General features: G+C 38.6%; 1 protein-coding gene across 1 annotated transcript; it reads right to left on the bottom strand.

The window, feature by feature from the left end:
* Positions 1 to 685: 685 nt before the first annotated feature.
* myod1 (myogenic differentiation 1) lies at positions 686 to 4416 on the bottom strand. Its single transcript, XM_061722196.1, has 3 exons — positions 3820 to 4416; positions 2493 to 2568; positions 686 to 2306 (listed from the first exon to the last, which is right to left on the bottom strand). Exons 1-3 carry the CDS (start codon positions 4411 to 4413, stop codon positions 2086 to 2088), a joined length of 891 nt encoding a protein of 296 aa, XP_061578180.1. The 5' UTR covers positions 4414 to 4416; the 3' UTR covers positions 686 to 2085.
* Between the last annotated feature and the right edge of the window lie 7493 nt (positions 4417 to 11909).

Raw genomic sequence — 11909 nt, 5'->3', positions numbered from 1 at the left:
TAGATGATTACATAATCACAAGACTATATTGCTGAAGAGAGTTAAGTTTCACATAAAGCTGGAATTTAATGTGTTTTACCGCTTCTCGTGAAATGATTTTAAATAGGGATAAAAAAACTGTTTCTGAAAAAAAAATGCTAACTTTTTGAGCACAATCAGATACTTGTATTGTAATGCGGATTTAACCACAGCTACAAATATATTACCGAATGGTTCTGACAAAGTCCCTGAAGGTAGAATTAATGCAGTAACTTTTGTATTTGCAATATATACGTTATAAATATGCAACATATACAATAAATTGCAATATACTACAAAAGTGCAACTATGAAGTTCTGCATACCCAGGAAAGAAAATATGGGATTGTTTGGTACAGTACGGTGCACATGCCTGTCTACTTCTCCATGACCACGAGATGTCGCTATCAAGCAATGATCTGTGAGCCATGAACAAGAGTTTTTTGTTTTTTTTTATTGAAACTATTTTTCCTGTGCTTATGAATAAGTACTTTGCATCATAACCAGCTGTTTGATTAGCTACTGTAAAAAACTAGATGTTTAGCTCTGGGAAATGTCTGTCCTCAGGTACTCAAAGCTTTTAAGAAAGAAATAAAACATTGTGCTTTTTGTCCTCTCAGTGCTTTAAATACCTATACAATGAGTACGCAAAACAACAGAAACACTCAAAGCTTAATCACAGAATTGTAAACTAACTAAACTTATATTTTTCTTATAATTGGATGTGCCCTCAACACCATGATTTTTCAAAATTCTGATCATAGGCTATCGATCCCAAGCTTTGGGTAATTATATCATGGATAAATAAGACATTTGAAAGTAGAGTCATATTTTTGTATAAATAAACTCATCCATTTATTGTAATTTAACCTTTCACACTGTTTTCAAATGTATAAATATAAAGATTACAATTTTTCACAACAAACAAAAGCAGATGGAAACATTAAATACATAATTAATACTTTCAGTTTGAAAAAAATCAGCTCTTATTTACATAATATGTACAGAAAAAGAAAAATGGTCCTCCACTGCAGTGAATGAAAGTGACAAATGTCAGAAACTCATTTTATTCAGCTCAGATAAGAAGGAGGTCTAAGGCTACCTGCGATGAAGAAAGAAATCTAACAAAAAGTAGCATCACTCCTATTCCACGAAACGTTGGATATGCTATTTTTGGAGTAGCCTCTTTTTTTTTTTAAAGATCATAGGGACTATAGAATAGGATTAATATAGCTCTATTTCTTCATGGATAGTCCGGGCCTTTCTGGACTTCAGATGAACAAAACTGGAGGAATGTTATGGGTGCTTTTAGGCCTCCGTACCTGAAGAAAGTATGGCTCCCTCTGAATGACGAAGTTTAAAATATTTACTGTAACTTGAATCTAAGTAAACATACTACAAAAAAACGAAAAATGCTCTCAGTTCATTGGTAAACCTGTAACTCAACAATTTGTACCATCAAAGTGGTTTAATCTACAACTTCAATCGCTTCCATTTGTTTCCAAAAACAAGAGCAGGAATTTTACATAAACAATGGAAGCTCATTTCTGCCGGGAAAATTATTTACCGTCTTCAAGTTTTTGACTTTGTAAGTCAAAACTGTGACTGCTTTGTTCTTGGCTCAATTTTCTGCTTTTATTAACATTTAACATTTTTGTTCTTGATAATTTTTACAAAAGACAGAATTAAAAAAAAGATAAATTAAGTTCAGATTTTTTTATATTCAAAAATGTTAATAAGAATTTATGCTTCTATAATCCTTTTTTTCTGAAATAGCGACTCAGTTTAGTCAAAAATATCTTAAAAGAAAAAATGCACCTCTTGGACTTTTCTATTTCCAGCAGACTTTCTGTATATAAGTGTGTCCACGCAGCACACTTGTGTTTATCCTGGCAGGAATGAGCTTCTACACAGTCATAATCAAGTCAATAAATAGAGAAGGACATACAGTATATAAATAAAGGTGATGCAAACAGTGTATAAGTGTGATGAATAATAATAATGGCAAATGAAAATACACACGTTTGTGTGTTTGTGTGTGTGTGTGTCTGTGTGTGAGAGAGAGGGTCTATAGGACTTGGTAGATCAAGCTTGCATCGTGGTTTGCAGACGGGGTGGGGACCTGAACGGGCCCCAGACCAGTCCCTGCCTCATCGCCCGGGGGTGTGAGTGGGGACGCAGGGCTGTCACTGCTGGGCAGCAGGCTGGTGTCAGTGGAGATCCGCTCCACGATGCTGGACAGACAGTCCAGGCTGGACACCCGCGGGCTCCGGGTGCTCTTTGGACCTCCTGTATAAAGCAAAATGTGTCAGTTAAATGTATTGCTTTCATACATATCTATCTATCTCTATCTGAGCTTAGCCATTGTCATTTGACTGTCATGTTTCTAAGTCTAACTATTATTTTGCCTGATTTAAAAAATAAATAATTCAACATTCATTTCATTTATGGTGATTTATCAAAGCAGGTTCTTACCATTTGGAGTCTCAGAGAAGTAGGAGCTGCTGTCATAACTTCCTCTTGACTGGCCGGTTGAGCCGTTGAAATCCGTCTAAAAAAATAAAAAAACAAATTACACAATTGCACTGATTTACCTGTACCTGCACAGTTGTAGCCTATATTATTTATAGACTGTCACATAATTGGTAAATTATTCTATGTGTTAACTATGTTTCACAGACAGACGATAGTGACGAAAAGAAAGGAAAAATAAAGAAAATAATAAGTAGTCTACCTAAAACCACAAAAGGTAAAGATTTTTCGTGAAATATCCTGATATGATTCTACATAACATATTTTACCATTTTTTTTAACTTTAATTCCAATGTATTTTTTTTACATTAGCTGATATTATTAGTAGTAATAATATATTTTATTTATAACACACTTTATATTTAGTAATCTCAAAGTGCTACAGAGCAGAAAAATAAAACATGAACATTTAAAAAATATATATTTAAAAACAGAGCATATAAAAGATATATTTAGCTATAAGATTTCTTAAAAAGGGGAGTTTTCAGGTCACGTTTAAAAGCCTCTGCAGTCTGTGGGGCCCTCAGATATTAGCCTATATTGGCTTTAGCAGAACAATTTCAAAGAATAGGCTATCCTACAAGACGTAAAAATAACTATAGGCCTACATTGATTTTTACAATCTTTAATCTCTCCTTCATTTAGGTCTGTAAAATAACACAACTTTATACACCATACGTTATTTAAAACAAATGACTCTCAAATTCCAAAGTGACGCGTTAAGGCCAAGAGTCGGGCTTTAATAACATGTTTCTAGTGGTAGGAAAATCTGCTTCATGGGATTTCTCAGAATAAAAAAATAATAATAATTCAGTAAATGAAGATTATAAGTGATAGTGAAGTATTTTTATGCAATTCGGTTTGAATAAGCATCGCAGTTATCACCAAAATAAGTTGTAGGCTCAAGACAAAATAAATATTTTACATAGAAACAACACTGATAAACATTTGAATAAATTGTGGAACTCGACAAGTCGCGTTATTAACCCTCCTATATCTGTAATTACATTCAGGCCGCCTGGATTTATTTAGGATTTTATGGCTGTAGAATTGCCAAATGTGCAAATAATCAGTGCTCCTGTCCATTTTTGTTTTTCCCAAGATAACTTCAACTTTCAATATCTGGCAGTTATTTAATATTACTGTGTGTTCTCACTGTAATAACTGTTTAAGCAAACGAAACACGTGTCAGTGCCTATAGTTCTCCGCTGAACCCTGAACTCACCACGCCGTCGGAACAGCTGGAGCGGCGACTGGCCCGTGAACTCACCATGCCGTCGGAACAGCTGGAGCGCGGGCTGGACGCGTCACTCTCCCCGCTGTACCGCTCCAGCAGCGCCGGGTAGAAGCCGTCCTCCTGGCCGCCGCGCAGCAGCGCCTGCAGGGACTCGATGTAGCTGATGGCGTTGCGCAGGATCTCCACCTTGGGCAGCCTCTGGTTGGGGTTGCCGGTCGTGCAGCGCTTCAGGTTCTCGAAGGCGTCGTTGACCTTGCCGAGCCGGCGGCGCTCCCGCATGGTGGCCGCTCTCCGCCGGTCCGCGCTGCTGGTCTTCCGCTTGCAGGCCTTGCAGGCCCACAGCAGGCAGCGGCCCGCCTGGTGGTGCCCGCTCGGGGCGCGGATGTGCTCGTCGTCCTCCTCCCCTCCCCGGAGCCGCAGCAGGGTGGAGGACGGGGACGTGGAGGAAGAGGATGAGGGAGAGGATGAGGATGAAGAGCAGGAGTCGTCCGGCTTCAGCAGCCCCACATGGACCAGCCGAGGATCCAGGTCCTCAAAGAAATGCATGTCGCTGGTGTTGAAGCAGGGGTCATCGTAGAAATCATCAGCCGCCGGGATGGGGAAAGACATGTCTGATAATTCCATCATTCAGTCAACAATAAAAAATAATTAGAACAATAAATATTGTAGAAAAAAATACACCCAAAATCCACTGAAGCAGCCAAAACGAAAAGTTTTTTTATGGAGCAAATCAGAGCCAAGAAAGTGAGATGTGGAGCTTGATTCTGGGAACGTAGAGTCCTGTCATGCAACTGTTTTGTACCATGTCAGCTGTTGGCCTGGATATTCTTATACCTGGGAGATCTGGGGAAGGAGGGGGCAAAGTTTGGGGTCCCACCGGGGTTTGACCAATGGGGCCGGCGGCAGGAGGGGTTCACATCTTCACGGTGATTAGTGTAGGCCTATAAGAGACTCCAACAGATGCAGGGAGAGCAAATTATCCGGGGTTTTCTGACCCCCTTCTCTCTTTGCTTGTATCTCATTCAAACAGGCGTTTTTTGACACACGCAGGCCTTGTTGCCGCACGGGTGTTAGGGCGATGTTTTCATTTGATTATGGTAGGCTCTATAGGCCTCTGAAGAAATGCACACAAGTTAAAGAAAAAAATAGAGAATACAAGATACTTTAATTTGAATTCAAAACAATTATAAACAGAGCAAAAATAGCCTGAATAAACAGGCTAAGAGAACAAATGTTAGTAAGAGTTAATGAGAGAAATACATTTTTGAAAATTGATGCTTAATTTATATTTTCACTCTTAACAGAGAGAAGTTAATAACAATAATGTATTTAATTACACATTCTCTAATAGATGTTAACTATTATGACTGTTATATACTAGCCTACATGAAAATATTTTTGTTGCCTATGGGCTCACTCACGTTGCTGTTACTATTTTTGTATTGGCTGAAGGCAACTTGTAGGGTAGTGTAAAATATAACTTTTTCTATATATAAAAGGTAAACGTTTAAAAGTTATGTCATATCATAACTCAATAGAAAATTCAGCGTGCAGTACTCATAATATATTTGCTGAGTCAAACATACGTGTAATTAATCAGTGAAGGTAAGAACTGGGGAATAAAATTAAAAGTAGTCTATTTTTCGATAAATGCAACTTTTTTTTATTCTTTGCAGCCAGAATAGATCCCTTTCTCTGTCTGTAGTTCTCCTGTAAACTGTGATCGCTTCATCCACTCCTCCTGAAACATAAAATCCAGACAATCCAGCCTCACTTCAAGTTGTTCAGCTGCAATTGCCAGCTGCGGCAGCTGGAGGGCGCTGCAGAGCAGGTCCTGCAACCAATGGCCATACTGGTTTGGAGGATGAATTTGAACCTCTTTCATTTCACCTCGAGATAAATCTTGCCGGCCATGAGTTGATGGATCTACCTCTCAGTGACACATGACAACTGACAACCGCATTCTTAAATTGCTTGCAGGGTTCCTACGGGTGCTTGAAATCCTTGAAAGTGCTTGAATTTCAATGTTGTGTTTTCAAGGCCTGAAAAGTGCTTGAATTTTAGTTTAAGTGCTTGAAATTATAACTCTGTGTCTTTCACAAAATTGGGATCAGACTGTATAGTTTAGTTATTACAAGGAAAAATAAAATCAGTAAGATGAAACATAACTAGATGTTTACAGCACGATACAATGTACATAATTGTGATAAAAAGCAGAAAAAATAATTATGAGTATGTATATTCCTGTAGATATTTTACCCCAGCTATAAGGTGCTTGAAATTTTTGAAAATGACCCTTGAAAGTGCTTCAAGTTGACCTTGAAAAATGTGTAGGAACCCTGTGCTTGAGAAAATATACAGTCTCAACAGATTATCATTATCATATCATTATCATTATCATTATCAAAATCCTTCAACATAAAAAAAACATATATATATGGCCAGTGTTTCAGGATGTTTCACTGCAAAGGAAATATGAGAAAGAAATGCTGTTGTCTTTCTTTCTATAATATTTTGCTGTTATGGATGATATATACTGTATGATATATATATAGTTTCAAGTACCGATCAAAATTCCTTATTCTTACAGCTTTCAGAATATATTTTTTTAAGTTGATTACTGAAAGGTGCCACTGCAAATATACACAACTCAGATATGGACTGTTTTTTTTTTTTGTTAGTTTTTTATCTTAAAACACATGGACTGCTTTTAATCTAAAGGGTGATTTTTTCTCCTGTTGTGGTACACAACACATTAGAAATGGATAACAAGGTATCCCAAAAATGCTGCTGACTGAGTCCCTGCCTCAGGCCTGAAACTATTTTTTACAACTCATAAACTTGGCCCAGCAGTCGAAGGCCACGCTGCGATACACCAACTCTGCTGCCGAAATCGCTGGCCATCTGGAAACATCATCATCACCACCATCCTTTTGCCAGGAACCTTAATCTCACCAATTTTCTGGATCTTGGAGCGTAAGGAGGGAAATCTACATCCTGACCTTCTTATAGCCAGAGCCCAGAGCAGCTCTCAAAGGATTCAAGCTCACTACTTCTTTCTTGGTTATCTCAACCCAGATGTCACGTACCCATCCTGTACCAATTCTGAGCTCACGGAAAGTTTAAAGTTTTATTTCAATCAGCCATAACTGCGATTTAAAAACAAAAACGTAACACCTGCTCTGACAAAATGATGGATAGTCCAAAAGAAAAAAAAATCCTTGCATTGGAATGTTTTGGGAAGAACATTACATTTGCTAGCAGAGTGAAATGAGTATGGCTCTTACACACTGGAGCCTCTCTGTCTCACAGACAACGTTCAGATCATACATTTTGTTTTAAAATGGATGTACAAATAAGCTCTTCACAACGGACCATTTGAAGAGCCCTCAAGGCACGTGTTAATTTAATCACGGCAGTGTTCACTCCAACACCCTGCTGAGGGGCGTTTGGGCAACAAATGTTCATGACTGGGACTCGTGTGGATGAAGGTACATTTGAGAACTGCAAACTGCAGTTGAGTAAAATTCTGATATACCTCTTTGACAGCAGATGTTTGAAGTCAACACAGTAGGCAGCATTTGTTATCTTTTTCTGTCAAGTATGTGAATTATAACCTCAACGTTATCCAAACTAGAGTCTAGGAACACAGTCTGATAAAAGGGAGGCCTCTTTTGCGGATGATGCCTGCACACCTTTTTATATATTCAAATTTATAAATGTGCTATTAGTAGGGATAAAGCAAGTAACTAGCCCTTTAATACTTGCCATATGAAATCATTTAAAATGTTTTTTAAGTTTTTATCATATATAGGTGTAAAATATAAGTTACATTATAGATATTATAATATAAGGGCATATACTGTATTATGGATTAAAAACACCCATAATTTTGGCTTTAAAAAGTTGTAGTTTTTTAATATTTTCTTTTGGACCATTATGATGCAATACATTACAATACATTGGGGAGTGTTATGTGGTTTTTAATTCTTTTTTTTAATGAAAAACATATAATGTATCAAGGTTTTTGTTGGGTTGTTTTTGATTATAGGATTGGTGCAGATGTTCCAGAAATCGATGTATCACATATGATACATTTGACGTTATAGGGTTATTTTTACAAGAATGAAAGTACTCTAAATTTTGCATTGTATGTTGAGAGTTGGGCAGCACGGTGGCTTGGTGGTTAGCACTGTTGCCTCACAGCAAGAAGGTTCCTGGTTCAACTCCCTGGCCCGGCAGGGTCTTTCTGTGTGGAGTTTGCCCGTGCTTGCGTGGGTTCCCTCCGGTTAGTCCGGCTTCCTCCCACAGTCCAAAAAACATGCGTAGTAAGTTAAGTAATGATTCTAAATTGCCCGTGAGTGTGAGTGTCTGGTTGTCTGTATATGTGGCCCTGCGATGGACTGGATACCTGTCCAGGGTGAACTCCTGCCTCTTGCCTAAAAATTAGCTGGAAAATGCTCCAGCAGACCCCTGTGACCCTGCAAAGGATAAAGCGGGTATAGAAAATGGATGGATAGATGTTGAGTCACTAAAGACCTTCTTTTAGCCTCAGATAATATATTAGTGTCTGTGGCAGGGTGGAGGTGCAACCATCAGGAGATTGGGTACAGGTGTATCCAATCAACCTCTCCACCCTGCCTCCCTTGATAAGCAGCAGCTGCACTCCGGAGAGAGGCTGCTGCTGGGAGAAGGTGCTGCTGCGGTGAAGGTGTTGGAGCACACATGTGTTGGGTGAAATAAAAGGAGTTCCTGCACTGAAACCTGTGTCCTCTGTCCTGTCGGTCGGCCCCCGTAGCACTCGCCGTGCCACAGTGTCAAATCTAGTTCTATTGGAAATCAATGCTGCTTTTGGCACTGTAGATCAGCATTTTACTGCACAGGTTAGAGCATGATGTTGGGATTAAAGGTACAGATCTAGGTTGGTTAAATCATATCTATCTGACAGATTCTAGTTTATTCATGTTAATGAGGTTTCGTCTGCACAAACAAGGGTTCAGTGTGAGGGCCAATCTTGTTCAGTTTATACATGCAGCCTGAGGGATATTATCCAGAACCATGGCATCAATTTTCATTGCTATGCTGATGATACGCAGCTTTATTTGTCTATGAAGCCAGATGAAACAGAACCGTTAGACAAACTCCAGGCATGTGTTAAGGACATCAAGTACTGGATGTCCACAAACTTTTTCCTTTTCAATTCTGATGGAACAGAAGTTATGGTTTTTGCACTGGCCTCCAGTACTACTGTGTGAAAACTTGTGCGGAACTTTTGAGTTGTTTTTTTTTATCAGGATTTGTCATTTAAATAGCATATTAATCAGATTTGTGAAACAGCTTTTTTTTAAATCACGTAATATTGAAAAGAAAATGAAAACCTAATTCACACATTTGTAATTTCTAGTCTTTACTATTAGCAGGATGTCCAAGTAATCCTCTGTATATCCTCCAGCTGATCCAAAATGCAGCAGCATGAGTGAAGTAAGAGAGACCACATCTGTCCTGTGTTCGCCTCCCTCCATTGGCTCCCTGTGAAATTTACATTCCAATTCAAAATCGATCGGACAAAGTTTGGTAGGTCATTCCACATCGGGAAACAATGGAGTCATATTTTCCTAGTTTTATTATTAAAAGCTACTTCAGCAGTCCAAGTTCTTTTCCCAATTTTAGCCTTTTTACAGTAGAGTACCATTTTTTTAGGGTAAATAATGTTATTGGATTTAGATCCACATCCTCTAATACAAACTGGGGTCTCAGTTTCCTCAAGACTTGTTTGAATTGGATATTTGTGTGCAGAAATTTAAATTTAAAACAGTAGAACCACCCCTCTGCATGCATGGCAACAGCAATTTCTTGGCATCTCTTGCCTACTTTCCATCAGCATTCACTCATAACAACCATATTCATTGAATCACTGTATTTATTCCAGTTAAAAAATGTTTTCTAAATTGTATATACCGGTAGTGTTTTCTTTTCTTTCCTGCTAATTTAACTTTTATTTAATGTTTAGGGACACTGTTACACGACATAAAATGTGTACATTGTACGTTTGACCAATAAAGACATTCTGATTCTGATCATAATAACTGCTTCCTTTGAAGAAAGGGGGTATATTCATCGTTCAAAATCCCCTTGAATTTAGTGTCAAGCAGTGGGGTAAAAGTCTTCTCTAAATCTCTCTGATGGAAAGCCATCGCTGACAGGTACTTTATTTAATTTCAGCTTGCTTTTTTTAACTTCTTCTGTGGTAGTCTCTGCTGTTATACGTTCATTTTTTTTATTACCTATCGAGGTAGATCTAACGAATCCAGTAATGTACTCATCTCAATTTGGTTTGTTGATACTGAAATCCTTATAGTATTCTATGAAAATAATTTATATAAATCAAATAAAACAAACTAAGTTGCACTATCAATATTGCTACTCCTCTCTTCCAAGTATGAGAATGTGAGTTATAGGAAGTGTTCTTAAACCAAAATCTTCTCAGTTTTGCGTGTTCTGAATTTGACAGATGAGGCTCTTGCATGGAGTTTATCTGTGTCTTTTCTTTCTTAGGTGCAGACATCATTTTGGCCCCTTTGACTGGGTTTCCCAATCCGTTTACCCATTTACATTTAAAGACAAAATATTATTTGTTTTGATGTCCATAAATTACTGTAGTATCTCAAGCATTATAATATGTTTCCAACATGCTTCCAGGTGACCTATCTTGCACCAGTAACAACACAACCCCCCCCCCCCACAAAAACTGAAACATATTTTAACTGAATACATAAACAGTGGCTTCCATGAAGAAGAGCCAACTTTTCTCCCATTATGCTGACTCCTTTCTTGTTTTGAGGGGGGGATCGTCACAAAAAGAGAGGGCCCCCTTCTAGTTCTGATATTCAACTCACTCAGGGCTCACATACCCATCCTAGCCCTCACAGATATGCAGGATTCCCTCACAACCAACATTTCTCAAGTCTGTACCCCTTCAAGGCAAACTGCATTTTGTAACGTGACTGAGACCAAGCTTTCTGAAACTGGGCAGCACAGTTTGATAGTCTTGACATTCCATTGTACCTGCACCAATTCAAGACACCGTGTACCACATGCAGCAAAGCAGAACATAACCGAGCCAGAACTCTCGCCATTCTTTTTCTGCCTGTACACTTTGGACTTCACATAGAAACAGCAGCAGCTGTCACCTCCAGAAGTTGTCTGATGACTCAGCCATTGTTGGTTGAGTGTCTGACGGGAATGAGCTGGAGTACAGGTCAGTCACACAACGGTGAACATCTACCACCTGTCCACCATCTCAGACTTTGAGATGGTGGACAGCTTTAACTGCCTGGGTGTTCACCTCAACAATAAACTGGACTGGTTCCACAACAGGGATCTCCAGGCTCACCCATTGAGCGTAAGACTCACGCATTTCAACAAGTTCACACGCTCTCACGCCACACGTGGCATTTCTCACGCTGAGAAATTAACTTCACCGCACAGTAATACCAACAGCCCATCTTACGAATGAGTCAAAGGTAGACTGCAACAGTGCTGAGCTCTCAGCTCAGAGTAGCTTTCTGAGTTACCATCCTGTCAGCCAATCAAAAATAGAATTTCTCAGCAAATCAGAAAATATAATTTTTTGTTGCCGGCTAAGGTCTGAGTTTCAGCTTCAAGCGTTCCATGAATGTGTAGTGGAGGTAATTTAAGTTACAACACACACACACAGATAGAATAACAACCACCGTTCAAGGGGGCCATTTGGAGCTAAATGTGTTTTTCTTTATTTTATTAATTTGTTAGAGCAGAATGAGACCATTGCTGTTCAAGGGGCTCGTTTGGTTTTGTTATTATTTTTATTTATTATTAGGCCCAGAGCACTTACGAAGGCCGTATTGTATCTGTAGGAATTTTTCTTTCTTTCTTTCTTTCTTTCTTTCTTTCTTTCTTTCTTTCTTTCTTTCTTTCTTTCTTTCTTTCTTTCTTTCTTTCTTTCTTTCTTTCTTTCTTTCTTTCTTTCTTTCTTTCTTTCTTTTAATTTTTTTCCGACGAAAGGAGGGCCTTTTTGCCCCCCTAAACGTGCCACAAAAGTCACCAAATGTTGGACGCAAGTCAGGTCTGGCGAGAAATTTGAT

The sequence above is a fragment of the Cololabis saira genome, chromosome 5, assembly GCF_033807715.1.
Source record: "Cololabis saira isolate AMF1-May2022 chromosome 5, fColSai1.1, whole genome shotgun sequence".
In the NCBI taxonomy this organism is placed as follows: domain Eukaryota; kingdom Metazoa; phylum Chordata; class Actinopteri; order Beloniformes; family Belonidae; genus Cololabis; species Cololabis saira.
Note: the sequence above shows the minus strand (reverse complement) of the source record. Positions and strands in the feature narration are given on the sequence as shown.

Excerpts from the sequence above, each read along its gene's own strand:
- myod1 (XM_061722196.1), bottom strand. The coding sequence starts at position 4,413 with ATGATGGAATTATCAGACATGTCTTTCCCCATCCCGGCGGCTGATGAT. Across the intron at positions 2,569-3,819 it reads CCAGCTGTTCCGACGGCATG|ACGGATTTCAACGGCTCAAC; the intron begins GTGAGTTCACGG and ends TTATTTTTTTAG. Across the intron at positions 2,307-2,492 it reads CTTCTCTGAGACTCCAAATG|GAGGTCCAAAGAGCACCCGG; the intron begins GTAAGAACCTGC and ends TGCTTTATACAG.